The sequence below is a fragment of the Mus musculus genome, chromosome 14 (assembly GCF_000001635.26).
Source record: "Mus musculus strain C57BL/6J chromosome 14, GRCm38.p6 C57BL/6J".
In the NCBI taxonomy this organism is placed as follows: domain Eukaryota; kingdom Metazoa; phylum Chordata; class Mammalia; order Rodentia; family Muridae; genus Mus; species Mus musculus.
The window spans coordinates 95880064-95899419 of record NC_000080.6 but is presented as its reverse complement, the minus strand read 5'-3'; the positions used below and the strand labels follow the sequence as shown (position 1 = coordinate 95899419).

General features: G+C 36.8%; 1 protein-coding gene across 3 annotated transcripts; it reads right to left on the bottom strand.

The window, feature by feature from the left end:
- Positions 1–16639: 16639 nt before the first annotated feature.
- Spertl (spermatid associated like) lies at positions 16640–18166 on the bottom strand. Of its 3 annotated transcripts, none has more exons than NM_001358241.1 (2): positions 18152–18166; positions 16640–17739 (listed from the first exon to the last, which is right to left on the bottom strand). In NM_001358241.1, exon 2 carries the CDS (start codon positions 17609–17611, stop codon positions 16787–16789), a length of 825 nt encoding a protein of 274 aa, NP_001345170.1. In that variant the 5' UTR covers positions 17612–17739; positions 18152–18166; the 3' UTR covers positions 16640–16786. The 3 variants fall into 3 exon arrangements, with proteins under 3 accessions (NP_001345170.1, NP_080009.1, XP_017171619.1); NM_025733.3 differs by having other exon boundaries at positions 18094–18154; XM_017316130.2 differs by lacking the exon at positions 18152–18166 and adding an exon at positions 18103–18133.
- Between the last annotated feature and the right edge of the window lie 1190 nt (positions 18167–19356).

The window sequence follows — 19356 nt, the reverse complement described above, 5'->3', positions numbered from 1 at the left end:
GAGCTGTGACTGATACAGAATGAAAGCATTCACAGTGAAATTCTTTTGGGAGGATTGTCTTCTCAGGGTTTCATTTGCAACTCTGGAATGGCAATAAAAGATATATTTTTATCACATGTATTTGTAATACTTAAAAATCATTAAAATAAATTTATTTACTTATTTGTATTTCATTTTACTTTTTTCAAAAAATGTTATACAATTTTTTATATATGTATGATCTCTTTGTAAAAATATATATATATTAATGTCAAATTTTTACTGTGTTCAGAAGGACATTTTTTAGGCATTTAATTTTTTAAAGGCCTAAACAAAATTAGGAAATACACTATTTAGGAGGAAAATTATCTAGAGTTATAGGTAAGCTTTGAAAATATGAAAGTTGATATTCAATATAGTACTTGAAGTTCTAGCTAGAGCAATTCGAAAACAAAAGGACATCAAGAAGATGCAAATTGGAAAGGAAGAAGTCAAAATATCACTGTTTGCAGATGATATGATGGTATATATCAGTGACCCCCAAAATTCAACCAGAGAACTCCTAAACCTGATAAACAGCTTCAGTGCAGTAGCAGGATATAAAATTAACTCAAACAAATCAATGGCCTTTCTCTACACAAAGGATAAACACACTGAGAAAGAAATTAGGGAAACAACACCCTTCACAATAGTCAAAAATAATATAAAATACCTTAGTGTGACTCTAACTAAGGAAGTGAAAAATCTGTATGATAAGAACTTCAAGTCTCTGAAGAAAGAATTTTAAGATCTCTGAAGATGGAAAGATCTCCCATGCTCATGGATTGGTAGGATTAATATACTAAAAATGGCTACCCTGCCAAAAGCAATCTGCAAATTCACTGCAATCCCCATCAAAATTCCAACTCAATTCTTCACTGAGATAGAAAGGACAATTTGCATAATCATCTGGAATAATAAAAAACCTAGGATAGAAAAAACTATTCTCAACAAAAAAAGAACCTCTGGTGGAATCACCATGCCTGATATTAAGCTGTATTACAGAGCAATTGTGATAAAAACTGCATGTTACTGGTACAGCGACAGACAGGTAGATCAATGGAATAGAGTTGATGACCCAGAAATGAATCCACACACCTATGGTCACTTGATCTTTGACAAGGGAGCTAAAATCATCCAGTGAAAAAAAGACAGCATTTTCAACAAATGTTGCAGGCACAGCTGGGAGTTAGCATGTAGAAGAATGCAAATCCATTCTTATCTCCTTGTACAAAGTTCAAGTGTTTCTAAGACTTCCACATAAAACCAGACACACTGAAATTAATAGAGGAGAAAGTGCCTTGAAGATATTGGCACAGGGGAAAAATTCCTAAACAGAACAGCAATGGCTTGCGCTGTAAAATCAAGAATTGACAAATGGCATCTCATAAAATTGCAAAGCTTCTGTAAGGCAAAAGACACTGTCAATAAGACAAAAAGGCCACCAACAGATTGGGAAAATATTTTTACCAATCCTAAATCTGATAGGGGGCTAATATCCAATACATACAAAGAGCTCAAGAAGCTGGACTCCAGAAATTCAAATAAACTCATTAAAAAATGAGGTACAGAGCTAAGCAAAGAATTCTCAACTGATGAATACCGAATGGCTGAGAAGCACCTGAAAAAAATGTTCAACTCCTTAATCATCAGGGAAATGCAAATCAAAACAACCTTGAGATTCCACCTCACACCAGTCAGAATGGCTAAGATCAAAAATTCAGGTGACAGCAGATGCTGGCATGGATGTGGAGAAAGAGGAACACTCCTCCATTGCTGATGGGATTGCAAGCTTGTACAACCACTCTGGAAATCAGTCTGGTGGTTCCTCAGAAAATTGGACATAGTTCTACCAGAAGATCCAGCAATACCTCTCCTGGATATATACCGAAGGGATGTTCCAACTGGTAATAAGGACACATGCTCCACTATGTTCATAACAGCCTTATTTATAATAGCCAGAAGCTGGAAAGAACCCAGATGTCCCTCAACAGAGGAATGGATACAGAAAATGTGGTACATGTACACAATGGAGTACTACTCAGCTATTAAAAACAATGAATTTATGAAATTCTTGGACAAATGGTTGTATCTGGAGGATATCATCCTTAGTGAGGTAACCCAGTCACAAAATAAGTTGTTAGACATGCACTCACTGATAAGTGGATATTAGCCCAGAAACATAGAACACCCAAGATACAATTTGCAAAACACAAGAAAATCAAGAAGAGGGAAGACCAGTGAGTAGATACTTTGTTTCTCCTTAGAATAGGGAACAAAATACTCATAAAAGCAGTTACAGAGACAAAGTTTGGAGCTAAGACAAAAGGATAGACTACCAGAGACTACCCCACCTGGAGGTCCATCCCATAATCAGCCACCAAACCCAGACACTATTGCATATGCCAGCAAGATTTTGATGAAGGGACCCTGGTATAGCTGTCTCATATGAGGCTATGCGAGTGCCTGGCAAACACAGAAATGGATGCTCACAGTCAGCTATTGGATGGAACACAGGGCCCCCAATGGAGAAGCTAAAAAAAGCACCCAGGGAGCTGAAGGGGTCTGGAACACTATAGGTGGAACAACAATATGAACTAACCAGTACCCAGTACTCGTATCTCTAGCTGCATAGGTAGCAGAAGATGGGAAGAGAGGTCCCTTGGTAGTGCAAACTTTATATGCCCCAGTACTGCGGAATGCCATGGCCAAGAAGTGGGAGTGGATGGGTAGGGAAGCAGGATGTGGGTAGGGTATAAGAAACTTTCAGGATAGCATTTGAAATTTAAAATGTATATAAAGAAAACATCTAATTTTAAAAAAAGAAAAAAGAAATTATGAAAGTTGAAAACAAGATGATTGTGTTTTTTGTAATTATATTTAATATCTAGGTACAGTGAAAAGCCCCTCAGACACCATTGTAAAGGCTTAGCATCAGTCCTTTGATCAATATGCACTAGCATTAGAGTTAGGACCTGGAATATTTGGAAAAAAGCAGTTTTGTCCCCTTGTGGGACAAAAGGCCAAGCTATAAAACAGCAACCCAGTTCATATTAACGTCACATGACTCCACATACAACATTTCATAATATTTTGTGTTATTAATATTTCCACCATCCTCACTATTTCCTCATTCTACTCTGTGACATAGCAGATATTTTAGTCTGTATATCAAAATTACAAATTAATTACCCTGAATAATTACAACAGTGATAGCTGCCAGTTGGTTCAGGAACATTTCTCCCAGGACTCTCTACATCCCAGAAATTTGCAGAAGTTCCTGAACAGGCTGCTAGCTTGAATCTCCTGCTGCCCTGTTGGCATATTCCCTGATGCAAGTATTACAGACGTCTGAGAAGCTAGGAGTAATGGGCCAGGCAGTGAGGTTCCATTTCCCAGAACAGTACAACCACCTGATGCTTCGGGATTTCGATCTCTGCAGTAATATCAGCCATACGTAGATGCCAAAAGAAAGGTTCCAGATGTTAAGTGCACAGTACCAGATGGGAAAGAAAAACAACATACCATCCCTCTCTGCAGAATGAGATTTCTTAGAAAATCTAACATGACCAAGGGAGGCAATGGTGACCAACAGATTCTTAATAGTGCTAAATGAATATCATCTCTCAGGAGACACCAGAGTCAGCCACCCATTGCTGGTCAAGAATGGTCATTTCTCTGCCCGATTCTTTTATACTTCATGTTCATCACATTGTTCATAACAATAATTGTCTTTTCAGGAGGCTGTACATTAATTCATCATGTATTTGGTGAGTTAGAATTTTCTCCCTGAATCTTTGTTTATCCTTTTTGCTAATACTAAAAATCAAATTGTAGATTTTTTCTCTAAGTTATAAATATAGAAGTCATTAGAAATGCTGTGTATAGAGTTTCTATATTTTTCCATTGACACATTTTATGTGATATATTATTCCACATACATTATTTTTTTTTCTTTCCATTTTTATTAGGTATTTAGCTCATTTACATTTCCAATGCTATACCAAAAGTCCCCCATACCCACCCACCCCCACTCCCCTACCCGCCCACTTCCCCTTTTTGGCCCTGGCGTTCCCCTGTTCTGGGGCATATAAAGTTTGTGTGTCCAATGGGCCTCTCTTTCCAGTGATGGCCGACTAGGCCATCTTTTGATACATATGCAGCTAGAGTCAAGAGCTCCGGGGTACTGGTTAGTTCATAATGTTGATCCACCTATAGGGTTGCAGATCCCTTTAGCTCCTTGGGTACTTTCTCTAGCTCCTCCATTGGGAGCCCTGTAATCCATCCATTAGCTTACTGTGGGCATCCACTTCTGTGTTTGCTAGGCCCCGGCATAGTTTCACAAGAGACAGCTACATCTGGGTCCTTTCGATAAAATCTTGCTAGTGTATGCAATGGTGTCAGCGTTTGGATGCTGATTATGGGGTGGAACCCTGGATAAGGCAGTCTCTACATGGTCCATCCTTTCATCTCAGCTCCACACTTTGTCTCTGTAACTCCTTCCAAGGGTGTTTTGTTCCCACTTCTAAGGAGGGGCATAGTGTCCACACTTCAGTCTTCATTTTTCTTGAGTTTCATGTGTTTAGGAAATTGTATCTTATATCTTGGGTATCCTAGGTTTTGGGCTAATATCCACTTATCAGTGAGTACATATTGTGTGAGTTCCTTTGTGAATGTGTTACCTCACTCAGGATGATGCCCTCCAGGTCCATCCATTTGGCTAGGAATTTCATAAATTCATTCTTTTTAATAGCTGAGTAGTACTCCATTGTGTAGATGTACCACATTTTCTGTATCCATTCCTCTGTTGAGGGGCATCTAGGTTCTTTCCAGCTTCTGGCTATTATAAATAAGGCTGCTATGAACATAGTGGAGCATGTGTCCTTCTTACCAGTTGGGGCATCTTCTGGATATATGCCCAGGAGAGGTATTGCTGGATCCTCCGGTAGTACTATGTCCAATTTTCTGAGGAACCGCCAGACTGATTTCCAGAGTGGTTGTACAAGCCTGCAATTCCACCAACAATGGAGGAGTGTTCCTCTTTCTCCACATCCACGCCAGCATCTGCTGTCACCTGAATTTTTGATCTTAGACATTCTGACTGGTGTGAGGTGGAATCTCAGGGTTGTTTTGATTTGCATTTCCCTGATGATTAAGGATGTTGAACATTTTTTCAGGTGCTTCTCTGCCATTCGGTATTCCTCAGGTGAGAATTCTTTGTTCAGTTCTGAGCCCCATTTTTTAATGGGGTTGTTTGATTTTCGGAAGTCCACCTTCTTGAGTTCTTTATATATGTTGGATATTAGTCCCCTATCTGATTTAGGATAGGTAAAGATCCTTTCCCAATCTGTTGGTGGTCTCTTAGTGATATGGGTTAAAAGGTCTCTCCACAAAATCTTATGTTAAAGTCCTGATTGTCAGACTATTCTTTTTTTTTTTGTATTTTTTAATTAGATAATTTCTTTATTTACATTTCAAATGTTATCCTCTTTCCTGGTTTCCCTCTGAAACCCCCCATCACCTCCTCCTCCCCATGCTTAATAACTGATCCACTCCTGCTTCCTAACCCTGTCATTCCCCTATACTGGGGCATAGAGCCTTCACAGGACCAAGGGCCTCTCTTTCCATCGATGACCGACTAGGCCATCCTCTGCTACATATGCAGCTATAGCCATGAGTCCCACCATATGTTTTCTTGGTGATTTGATTGGTGGTTTAGTCCCAGGGATCTCTAAGGGTACTTGTTAGTTCATATTGTTGTTCCTCCAGGGGCCTGTAAACCCCTTCAGCTCCTTGGGTATTTTCTCTAGCTCTTTCACTGGGGACCCTGTGTTTCATCCAATGGATGGCTGTGAGCATCCACTTCTGTATTTGTCAGGAACTGGCAGAGCCTCTCATGTGACAGCAATATCTGTCAGACTATTTTTGAAGAATGAACATTTTGAAAACTAATTAAATTTAATTGAAGGTGCAGATCAGTTAGTAGTATTCTTGCCTATCATAAACAAGTTCTTGACTCAATCCTTCACACTACATAAATCATGGAAGTTCTTTCACACCTGTAATCCCAGAACTTGAGAAATGCATGCAGAGAGATTAAGAATACAAGGATATCCACACTTTAGTCTTCGTTCTTCTTGAGTTTCATGTGTTTAGCAAATTGTATCTTATATCTTGGGTATCCTAAATTTCTGGGCTAATATCCACTTATCAGTGAGTACATATTGTGTGAGTTCCTTTGTGATTGGGTTACTTCACTCAGGATGATGCCCTCCAGGTCCATCTATTTGCCTAGGAATTTCATAAATTCATTCTTTTTAATAGCTGAGTAGTATTCCATTCTGTAAATGTACCACATTTCTGTATCCATTCCTCTGTTGAGGGGCATCTGGGTTCTTTCCAGCTTCTGGCTATTATAAACAAGGCTGCTATGAACATAGTGGAGCATGTGTCCTTCTTACTGGTTGGGACCTCTTCTGGATATATCCCCAGGAGAGGTATTGCAGGATCCTCCGGTAGTACTATGTCCAGTTTTCTGAGGAACCACCAGACTGATTTCCAGAGTGGTTGTATGAGCTTGCAATCCCACCAGCAATGGAGGAGTGTTCCTCTTTCTCCACATCCTCACCAGCATCTGCTGTCACCTGAATTTTTGATCTCAGCCATTTTGACTGGTGTGAGGTGGAATCTCAAGGTTGTTTTGATTTGCATTTCCCTGATGATTAAGGATGTTGAACATTTTGTCACGTGCTTCTCTGCCATTTGGTATTCTTCAGGTGAGAATTCTTTGTTCAGCTCTGAGCCCCATTTTTAATGGGGTTATTTGTGTGGACTCTTTGCCCCTTCTTAGAATTGGGAACAAAACACCCATGGAAGGAGTTACAGAGACAAAGTTTGGAGCTGTGACAAAATGATGGACCATCTAGAGACTGCCATATCTGGGGATCCATCCCATAATCAGCTTCCAAACGCTGACACCATTTCACACACTAGCAAGATTTTGCTGAAAGGACCCAGATAGAGCTGTCTCTTTTGAGACTATGCCGGGGCCTAGCAAACACAGAAGTGGATGCTCACAGTCAGCTATTGGGTGGATTACAGGGCCCCCAATGGAGGAGCTAGAGAAAGTACCCAAAGAGCTAAAGGGATCTGCAACCCTGTAGGTTGGAAGAACATTATGAACTAGCCAGTACCCCTGAGCTCTTGACTAGAGCTGCATATTTATCAGAAGATGGCCTAGTTGGCCATCACTGGAAAGAGAGGCCCATTGGAATTGCAAACTTTATATGCCCCAGTACAGGGGCCAAAAAGTGGGAGTGGGTGGGTAGGGGAGTGGGGGAAGGGTATGGGGGACTTTTGGGATAGCATTGTAAATGTAAATGAGGAAAATACGTAATAAAAATATTTTAAAAAAAAGAATTCAACGATATGCTCAATTATATAAACCATTTGAACCTAACCAGGGCTACATACACTCTGTCTGGAAAAAAATGTCAAAAGAAAAACAGATTACTCAAATCTTATTATTTCCAAATTATTGTTTCCTTTTTCTTAATTTGTTACAACAACCTTAAAATGGCTTTATGCATATAAAGTTATGTGTTTACAGATGGTAATATTGGCAGGTAGGTTAACTTCACTGTGTCTCACAAAAATAAGCTAGTGGATAATTAAGAGACTGTTTAATCATTATGCCCCATGTATTAAAGAACACCAATTAATAAATTTTAGTAGAAATAGTCACATTCTCATGTGGAACTCATTCTGAACTCTATATTTTACCATATACGAGGCTGCATTTTAATCTGTCCCTGGCAAGCAAAGTAGGAATTTTAACAGTTGAAAACACAGAATCTGGAAATGTAGTCCAATGACACAGAGCTTTGTGGGCGTGTGCGGACTCTGGGTCCATTCCCAGGGCTGTAATGCGTAAGCATGAAGAGATAGAGAGATAAAGATAGAAAAAATATCGTCATTAATTTATGATTCTGAAAATTGTGGCATTTAACTTAATTTCTAAATATACCATCAACATCATATGTGTCTAATTTAGGAAAAATAGAATCCATAAGTAGACTAAATGCTGATTCCGTAAAGTGACAGAGTGTCAAGCTATTTAGTAAATAATTGTCAGCTCCCCTGAAGAATGACATTTAGATAATCCAGAAAAAGGGTTTTTCTAATTTAGGCTGTTTTCTAGCTTCTGTGAAATATATTAAAAACCATCTTTCAGATCATGGTGGTCAGAATTTTCCCGAGATAAATACTAAAACAATATCATTTGATTTCTTTTTCTTTCCTTTTGTATAATTTTCTTTCATTAAACTTATTAGCGGGGTGAAAGCATACAATTCTGTGGTGTGTATATGAAAGCAAGTGGAAACTTTGAGGTCCTCTGCTCTCCTCTTCCGTGATATGCATTCAGGGCATCCAACTCAGGTTGTCAGGCTTTCTTGCCAGCAAGTATGTTTATTCACTGAACTGTAGTCCTGGCTCTAGCTTTCTGTTTAAATATGGCTGCTCAGTATTATCCTGAAAGCATTAGGTTAACTGATATTTTGCTAATGATATAATAAAATATAATTATCTAATTTATATATTTATAGTTAAGTAGATTTTATTGCTATAAATGCACACAATATAACACATTTAATTTTTCAACTGATATATGTTAAGTGTATAAATGTTTAAGAACATTCAGATATAATGTATATGATCATAATAGAGATAAATAAGAAAATTGCCTTATAAGAGGCTTATTAATTATCTCAGTGACCTTGTACAGCAAGTTCTTCATTAGTTATTAAGTTCTACGATCATGTATTTCAGTTTATAAGCCAATGGTTTGATAATTTAAGCTTCTGGTTGAGTTTCATGTTCCCCACTGGTTATTAGATGCATCTGTGCTGACTCATAGAGTATACATATTCTGTTTTTTATTGTTTTTATCCCCCATCTACAGGAAATTAAACCAACCAGGGTGGGAGGGGAACAGAACATGGTAATGGACACAGTTGACAATTGCTGATGGCAACTGGAATCAACTGTAAACATTACCCTAGACAAAGCAAGGCCAGTGGGTTACTGCTGGTTCTGTGCAGGTGAGCACCTGAAGGGCACATACAGAGGGATGAAAAATATTGTTGCCACAGTAAAGTCTACAATGTCAAAGTTGATTTGGTGGTGGTCATGAAAGTGGATTGGAGAATTAGCTAGTGCTCATTTTGGCTCCTTGTGAGAGTTAATTCAAATGTATTAGAAGGTTTAATTTTTTTTAATTAGCTGGAAATTATTTTCATTGAATTGTAAATGTGGTATTCCCACATCCCCTCTATGCCATGACAGCAATCATATTTTCTAGAAATCCAAATATGCAATATACCTTTAAATATGCAGGATACTTTGTAGGAAGTGAAAAATACGTATAGATACAGTATATTTACATATATTAATTCATAACTTTCTCATATGTCCTATGGTTTAAAAATTAAAGTTGGGAACATTTCAACATGATTGGGGTAGCTCTGTCTTGACTTTTTCCAGAAATAATATGATTATAAAAGATAAGTGAATCCTGCTTTTTAGTTTAGTTAGGAAAACAAATGACAAGAACTATTCTTTTTATTGATTGAACCAATTAGTCGTCATTTTGGTTTTTCAATGAGAATTTCCTATATTTTGTCATGATTCCTTCATTATAAAGGCAATTATTTCTGACAGCTGTAATACTTCTTTATTTCCCTAACAGTGCAATGATTTCCCCTTGGGGAGCCATAGTGAACCATTTTCTCAGGATTTCAGTCTGTCCTATAGTAGTTGTTAAACATAAGGGTACTATACTGAGCATAAAATATCTCCCAATTTATTCTAAATTTCCTCTTCAGCCTGTCATTTTCCACTTATTTTCCTTTTTTCATTTTCTATAAATGAAATCATATATTAATACTAATTGCAATAGAAATGATAATTAATATGTGGGTGCCAAAGCAGGTAAAGATGCTAATTACTAAGTATTATTAATAATAATCTTATATCTTGTAAATTAATGTAATATGAAAATGGCAAGAAGTCTCTACAGTTTCGCTGACAGAATAGTCAACAACCTGTTTCAAGAAACAAGACGTCAAAATAGTTAAGGCTGTTGTATATGGTATGATTTGTTTATTATTAAGAATCAGATCAATTAAGTCAATTGAAAAATACCTTGGCACACTCAGTCATAAAATAAGATCGGCATTAAATCCCTCCCCAGAAGGTTCAGGCATCCTTTCAGAAGAGAAGGCAGAAAGAATATAAGGTCCAGAGAGGATGGAGGATAACCTGAAAACAAGTCCATCTAAATCAACCTGACTCACAAATTCTTAGGCAGCATGAACAGGGCAGTCATTGATCGACAGCAGATGGAGCTCTACAGCTGAAAGGCACAGCTACATGCCCCCATCCCTAACCTTGCAAAAATTTCCTACTTATAACCACTTACAAATGAAAGTTTAGTTTTCTCCAAAGAAGTCTCTCTGGGGACACAAAGCTTCATGCTCCACAGTAAGCACGAATGACCTCAGTAACAGCAAGTGGGCTCAGTGGCATATTGAAGGTTCCTCGTTTCACAACGTTTTGGCATGGCTTTTTAAATTACATAAGTTATTACAAATACGTGTATTTTTTTTCTCATTGGGTATATTTTATTGCTCCTTGTTTAGTGTTTTTTGGCATTCTTAAGTGTGCCAACAAGGGGGTCTCTGTATCTTGTGCCTTCTCTTAAGATATTTCTTCATGTTTTTTTGTTTGTTTTGTCCAATGTGTTAGATTTTATCTATTATATTATATTACTTATAATTTTGTTACTTAAACAAGAAAAAAAATCATGTGTCTGACAAAGAACACTGAAATATAATTAAACTAGCACTTAAACATGTTGAACACAAGCACTCTTATAGAATTCACAAAGCACAAAACCCTACAAAGCTCAAAATCCATTCACTGTAGCTCAAGTGACAGCTCAGATGATTAAGAAAGCTGGTGGTTGATTTTGGTCCATTTTCAGCAGCCCATACATTGTCTTACTTTGATACAAAACTCCTGTCCTAGGTGATCTGAGATTTAATTCCACATCTTGTACGCACCAGGCTACATGTGATATGCAAGACAGCCATATAATGAATGCACATAAAATAAATAAAAGGAGACAAAGTAAACATCCTTGTGTATCATATTCATATTCACATGAAATTGTTATGAATTAACCAAAGATTTATTTTGATTTTTATGAACTCTAATCTCTATTTGAAGCTAGACGTTATTCTCTTTTTACTGTAAATTTCATTTACATGTCCCAAGAAATAGGAAGAGTAATTTTATTTAATTACTGAACATAATTTAGGGACAAATAAAGCATCATGTAAATAAACAAACAACGATTTTTGTGTGTTTTGAGATTTTTAATGTAAAATGAGGATTGAAATGTTCCTAAAGATATTTGTTAAGGTAAAGTAAATCTTAGCCAGTAGTTATTTTGAGTATTAATGTAAATGGTTCTGGCTCATATTATCATATTTATATTAACCATGTACCAGGTTTTTAGTCACGTTTTTATCACTTTTCACCAGCTTCATCTGCTCTGATAATTCAAATTAAGGTACACAGCAACAAAGAAATCAGCAGTCTATATTTGTTAAATTTGTACATATCAGAGTGAGTCAAGGAAAAATATAGGTATTATAATAATCCAGAATTGGAGATGAGGAAAGAGAGAAAAGAGAAGCTAAAGTTGCAAACTGAGGCAGGTGGTCCAATAAGCTCGATTCTACAGGAGTTGGCCTGAATACAGTGAGGGAAATAAGAAGGGTGGCCATAGCAATTCTCACTTCTAATTTCAAGCTAAGTTTTACAATCACAAATATTTTAAAGTACTTCTGAAATACCTGTGATTTTATAATGTAAAATCAAAGAACAAACGTGAATACCATAGTGATGAAGCAATCATGTATGTGCAACTTGAAATCGAAGATGTCTGATTACAATAAAGACCCAGAAAGATATTCCCAACGCTGTTACAGAGATTAGATTGCCTGAAAGACTGAACAATAGACTGAAGATGGCTTATTCAGGATCTAATGTAGTAACATCTAACATCAGCTGCTTTCGTGGAAACTGTTATCCTCACAGAAAACCGAATAAATTATCAGAACACACTGAGAGGAATAAGAAACAGACCTCAGCTCTATTTGGCTAATTCTTTCCCTGAAAAGAAAACCATTTGGTGACACCATTGAAATGTACAATGGATGCATGGATGGAATTTGCTTTCACTGTGATGAAACACCAGGCAGCTTATGGGAGGAAAGATCTCTTTTATCTAATAAATCAAGAGATTTCAGTCCTCTATGACTTGGAAAATGTGGAGCAACAGCTCAGTTTGCAGCATCAGACCAAAACACAGAAAATGCAAGGAAGGAAGCAGCAGGCAGCTAAGTTCAAGTTCCCATGACCAATTCAAGTGAACTACTTTTTCTAGCTATGTCCCAACTCCTAAAAGTTCTGTGATGGCAAAAATACCCCCAGTTGGAGGACAAGCGTTCAAAACGTGAACCCTTTGGAGGCTATTTCAAGTTAAACAACTCAGCATAAGAAAATTAAAGGAATCTTGCGGAAGAGATCTTGAAGGTCTTGAAGTTCTAAATGATATGGAAATCAGAAAGAAAAAAATTAAGACAAAAAACAAACAAACAAACAAAACAACAAACAACAAACAAACAGCAACAGAAAAACTGAGTATATGGAGAGCATAATGGAATAATTCCCCCTCCCCCCAGAAAAAAAAGAGAAAGTGGAGAGTGATGAAGCACTTCACCTTTACTAGTGGTAGCTTAATATGAATATACCAACCAAAGAGTACACATGGAGGGACCCATGGCTCCAGCCACATATGTAGCAGCAGATGGGCTTACATCAATGGGAGGAGAGGCCCTTGGTCCTGTGAAGGCTCAGTGCACCAGTGTAGGCAGATTGTAGGGCTCTGAGGTGGGTGGGTGGGTGGGGGAGCACCTTCATAGAAGTAGGAGAGGAGAGATGGGATAGGAAGTTTGCAGAGGGGAAATCGGGAAAGGGGACAACATTTGGAATGTAAATAAATAAAATAACTAAAACAAAACCAAAAATAAAAAATAAAAAACAAAAACAAGAACAAAACAAAACAAAACAAGCAAACAAACAAACAAAAAAACCTTATGTGTTCTTTCAGAAGTCAATTATCTACAGTATCTAAGATGTGGACAACATCTATGAAACTAGTATATCTTCAAGCTCATGACTTTTGCTGGTCAAATGGAAGGGCAATTTCACTGGAAACAGTTTCCATATCTAGTCCTTCTGGAAACCTTAAAGAAAATGAGCTTTAGCCATCTCCATTCAATATCCCTGCTGAATGTACAGAACTAGCTTACATTTATCATGTCTAACATATGAAAGAAACTGCTGGATGATAAATTTGCATAAATAAGTTGATTTCAAAAGTAAATAATATGGGGAATTCAGGGAATATATTTTTTCGGCATTTCTGCAATATTTAAATTTTATTAACATTTTATAGAACATATTAAACAATACACTTACAAGTTACAAGCATGTGTCTTGTTGTTTATATTGCTATTGTTTCAGTGGTAGTTTCTCCTGTACCAGGATGACCTTAGAAGTGCTATACATGTGACCAATGGCCTTGAATGCTGGGCCATCTTGGATCATAGGCATAACATATCCTGTCAGTTTACTGCAAGTGAATTTTATATTAGAACTGTGTTTATCTTGAAACTCTTGTGTTTGCCTTGAAATTTCAAGGTTAGCATACATTTAATAAAAATAAGAAAAATCACAGTTTACCTAAATACATCCAACTTACTTGGGTTATCAAATATAGTTCTTTGTATAGTATTTCATGAATGCGATGAGAATTTTAGTAGAAAATTTTGAATAGTGTCTGCTAGTAAAATAAGATTTCAAATATATATTATACATACATGTATTATATAAAATAAAATATACTATATAAATAAAATCATATTTACAGAAGCATTTTAAGTGATTCATCATTTGTAACTTATAAGATGTAGTAGAAAAACATCAAGGCTTCTTAGAAATACGGATTTTGAACTTAACATTTAATTTATAAGAGCAGAACAGCAGGAGTGAAGTTCTGCATGAGTGTGTGTTGTTTTCCATGAGCACAGCCTTGTGAAGCACTCCATTGTCTCAGCCCTGAGGAGGAGCCAGGTGTCCCTGGGGGGGGGGGTCTGAATATGAACCTTAACTGTGCATACAAAAACCTCCTACCAAGCATTCTTCTTTCCGTGTTTACTGCCTGAAGATTGCTCTCAAACGGAGACTGTAATCATGGAAATTTTGCACAACCTGACTTCTCGATCAAGATGTATCTTATACATCATGTGTTTATGTAATAACACTATCTTTTTGGTCAATTGTATACAACAACCTTCCACAGGGTTGTATATGTAACATCTGTGTATAATCTATATACTAAGCTTCAAGGGTGTTGATGTTTGTCCATCAGAGTTCAGTTACTGGAAACCATCTTTTTTGTTGTTGTTCTTGTTCATCTGGAGCTGTGGAAGGTTACAACACAAGAAGAAAGACTGAAAACCTAAAGTATATTTTCAACATCTTGACATGGGGTTAAGATGTTGTCATCTACAAAGTTCACATTCTACAAATACAATTGAGTTATAAAAACACAGGCCAAAAAATAACCCTATCACAAAAATTTCTCACAACTTTTGCAGTTTTTATTTGTTCAATTTGTGCCTATACTTGTCTGTGTATGGTCTCTGGGTCTCTGGTAAAAAGTTGGACTTTCCTGTTAAAACCTTCACTTTCAACTGACCTATGCTCTTTACCTGTGTTGTAATAATGAGGTGTTTATGACTGAGGGAAAGACCTTGGTAACAGTTTCCACACAGAGGGAGCATGCCTTCTGCCCTCCTCGGCCAACTATAAGGTAATTTAAAGCACTATGGCCCTTGTCTGTGAAGAATCGCCTATAAGAATATATCAACTACCAAAGAGCCTCTCCACTTGTGACTAAGTTTCAACAATTGGCTTTCAAACACTTGAACAGTGTCTGAGATAGAACCAGTGTTATACTTGTTATTTTTATCTTGATTACAAGTTTGCCAAACACATGTCTAAATTCCATGTCATGCTATGGCTTTCTCCATGGTCAGATCACAAATTTGGAAATTAAACATGGTGTAAAAAGTGACCAGTGAGAATTCAGGTAGATAAACAGCAGAATAAATCAAATGATGTCTTTGAGTCCAATCAGGCCATGGTATCTTAAATTTGAAGTATAATTTTATTTTTATTAAATGTATTGAAATAGCAATGTAGAGAAAAACAGATAGGAGACACAATTTGCATTCTATGCACATAGATCTTTTTGTGGATATGGGAGCATAAATGCGTTCCCCTTTTTATACTTTTCTTACACCCCCATTTCTTAACAGCACACAATCATAGAGGTGCCACTTCAGCTATATTAGAAGTAGAAACTACTATGTACAGTAAAATTGTTTTCAAAATTTAAAGTAATGAACATGGTATACAGCTTCTTTTTTAATGTTCTGAAACTAGATATTTAGTGAATCCACATAACGCTAGAGAGGCACTATTATTTTTAAAAGCACAATTAAATCAACTGTCATTACTAAAATGAAGGAGAAAGTATCTTTCTAACTTCTCTCTCTCTCTCTCTCTCTCTCTCTCTCTCTCTGTGTGTGTGTGTGTGTGTGTGTGTGTGTGTGTGTGTGTGTGTGTGTGTGTGTGTTTGGTTGTTAAGGCAGGATTTCACTATGTAGCCCCAGATAGAGCTATCTGAATGAACTATACTGGTTTGACCTGACTCACAAAGCTTGTCCTGCCTCTTCCTCTAGCGTGGTAGAATTTTAGGCATGTTTCTCCACTATGCCTGGCTCTTTAATTTCTCTTGAACAGAAATTCCTCCGTATATTCACATTTCAACCCATAACAGTATTTTTGTATTTTAGGAAGCTTTATTTCTCCATATATTTAATAAGACTTACTGAGAAGAAGTAAATAAGTAAAAGGGATACAATAAATAAATAGTAAAATGTAAGAAAACTGTGAACATCAATTCTTTTTCTACTAACACATTTTCAGTTCTTTAAAGATCACTAGATATCTATCATGAAGTGGCAGACGTAACATTCTTCAATACACATATTACATACATTTTTATTCCTTACTCTATTTACTATATAAAAGAACACTTGTGCTGCTTTGTTTTCAGAGACAGGGTCTACTGGAGACCAGACTTGAAATCAGTATTGAATAATTAAGGAAAACCTTAGCCCTCTGATCCTTTTGTATTTTTTTCCATATACTGAGATTACACAAATGTGATGGACATTATAAAACAATAATTAAACCAAAAAAAAAAACCCAAAGTTATGGAAAAGGCTACCAATTTCTTACAATTGTCTATGGCATTCACCACCAGTCTCTCAAGGGGTAAAACAAACTTATACATTAAATGTTTAATTAAGGCTACCGACAATAATCTACAATTTAGAGAAAACTCCGCAAGCATATATTTTAGTTCATTTCTCAGGCCTTTATTTTGTTTCCAGGACCAAATATCGAGCACATCAACTTCTGAGGCTTCTGACAATAAGGTTACACGATCGATCGAATTCTACTTTTATGTTCTGGAAAGCTACTTATTGTCATGACTTCGTGGTTACATTCTTGGGCCACACTTCTTTGGGTCTTGGTTTTGCGTTTTCCCTGGGAGGTTGTTTGTGATCTTCCCCTGAAGAAGATTATTCCACTCCTGGAGGATTTTCGCCTCTTCCTGCAGGGCAACTTCTTCATCTTGGAGAGCCCCATGCTCTTCTCTCAGTGCTTTGTTCTCCTCCCGGAGAGCCTGCTCCTCCTTCCACAGAGCCTGTTCTTCCATCTCCAGAGCAGCCCCCTCCTTGGTCAGGGCCTCGGCCAGCTCCGCCGCCACTCCATCCCTCATCAGAGCTTTCTCTTCCATTCTGAGAGCCCTCTCCTGGTGTTGCAGAGCCTTGGTCTCCTCACACAGGGATTTGATCTCCTCATGCAGAGCCTTAGCCTCATTCTGGAAGGCTTTCTCTTGCTGCCGGAGAGCTGTGATCTGAGCTTCCATGGCTCGATTCTGTTGCCAAAAAGACTTTCCTTCTGTGCTCAAGGCGTTGTATTCTTCCCCCGACAGTTTTGGGTTCTCTGACATCAACCTTTTCACCTTCCGGAGTAGCTGGTTCTGCTGCCGTAGGATGCGGTTCCTCTCCCTGATGAACTGGTTGTCCATCCGAAAGGTTTTATTCTCTCGTCCTAAGGCTTTGTTTTCGCCCCAGAGAAATTTGTTGTCTTTTCTCAGAGCCCTGTTTTCATCTCTCAACGCCTTATTTTCTCTACAGAGTTTTTTTTCTACTTCGTGGGATTTATGTTTGAGTTTCTTCTGATTTCGGGTACAAGAGAAACAAGAAAACAACTGCAGTATTTTCCTTTTGTGTATTTGTTTTGATCCAGAGACATCCATTTTTTTTTCAGTGTACTTCTGATAATTGAGACTGAAAGTGTCCTAAATCTGTTCATGTAGTCTTGGCTGTCTGTTGGCTTCCTTATGGGTCATCCGGTAGGTATCCACTCAATGCTCAGCCAGGCCCGCTGGAGGTAAGCGAAAAAAGAGATAAAAGCTTCCTATTAGATTGCTACCACCAAAACTACACTTAAAGCTAAACAAATCTAATTTAGACTTTAATTACTTTATTCTACATAAGACATTACTTTGATCAAATGTGTTCATAAGCTATGCTACTTCTAATCAATATGACTGTTTAATATTATCATATATTAATAATATTAATTCATTGTCTTTGAATGTGGTACCAGCTAATATTGAAGCTAACTACTCATTTAAGATGTTTCCAGCTTTTAATAACTTCTAGAAAAAAAAAGGAAGAAAATAAAACAGAGAAAAGACATTGAAGATATTTTAAGGCAATACAAACTATTGATTACAGCATTTACTTAGCGTTCTTAGGAGAGTTAAAAGATTTAGGCAACCAGCCAGACTTACATTGCTCTGTTCTCTAAGTCACTTGTAAGCCTGGTTTCTGTGACTATAGGAGAACAAACAATACTTTAGGTCATCTACAGTGATGTCACTTTGGGGTAACTTTAGTGACACATGGGCTACATATGCAGTCTGGTTTTTTTAAGGCATGTGTCTTAGGAAAATAAGAAAGCTTATATTTTGATGTCCTCAATATTGTTAAATTAAATATATAAATATATACCTCCAACTTATTTATAAATTATTAAATTTGATTGTAAAGTGATATTTGTCATCATTAGTCAAGTATTTTATTTTTGGGAAGGATTTGTGTTATGAAATTATCAAATAGTAAAATTCACGAATAGTTGAAAAATTGTTTAAAAAATTAAGACAATTGTTGAATTATATGAAGAATGGAAATTTGTATGTCAATTAAATAGACATGTTGACATTTTAATTCTAGTGAAACTATTAAGTTTACAAGATTACTTAGCAGGCTATTCATTATCATGTAAAACAGTACATTATCTTTATATAGTGTAGATTCATTCTAGTTCATATGAATAAATGTGTACATATATATTTAGAAAGTGATAGTAAAATGAATCATGAAATTAGGTAAAAATAAAGAACTGGACACATTATATTGAGCTAGGTTTCCCAGAAAGGCAAACATCAAATGGTCTCACACACATGTGGATGTGAAGCATAATCTTTGGATTTGTGTGATTAACTTGCAATCCCTATAGCATCTGGAAACTAGATAGGGCCATTAGCTACATGGAGGAAAGACAGATCTTAAGGGTAAGAATCATAGTAGAATACAGGTAGTATAGGTAGAAGGAGAAAAGTGGGGAGGAACTTTAGTGTAGAAAGGAATGTGATTTTAGGGCAGAGGTGTGGGTAGGAGGAAGGATAAAATCAAGGATGTTTGAAAGGCATATGGAAACATGAATTTATGTCCTTCATATGCACATATATATTTAAACAGAGGGAGAAAGCAAGGGAGGGAGAAATTGAGAGGAGTAGGAATGAAAAATGTATTCATTTCACTGCTTATGATGAATGGAGAAGATATGTAATTCCACGTCACGGAAATGGTTCTTCCTGCAAACTATTGTGTATTTTGATATTTATAAATTTATTAATTCCAGTTTTATAAATATGTTATCTGTGATATCTGTAGAAAAATTATAAACTTTGGAATTTCTAACTTTTGACAGTCT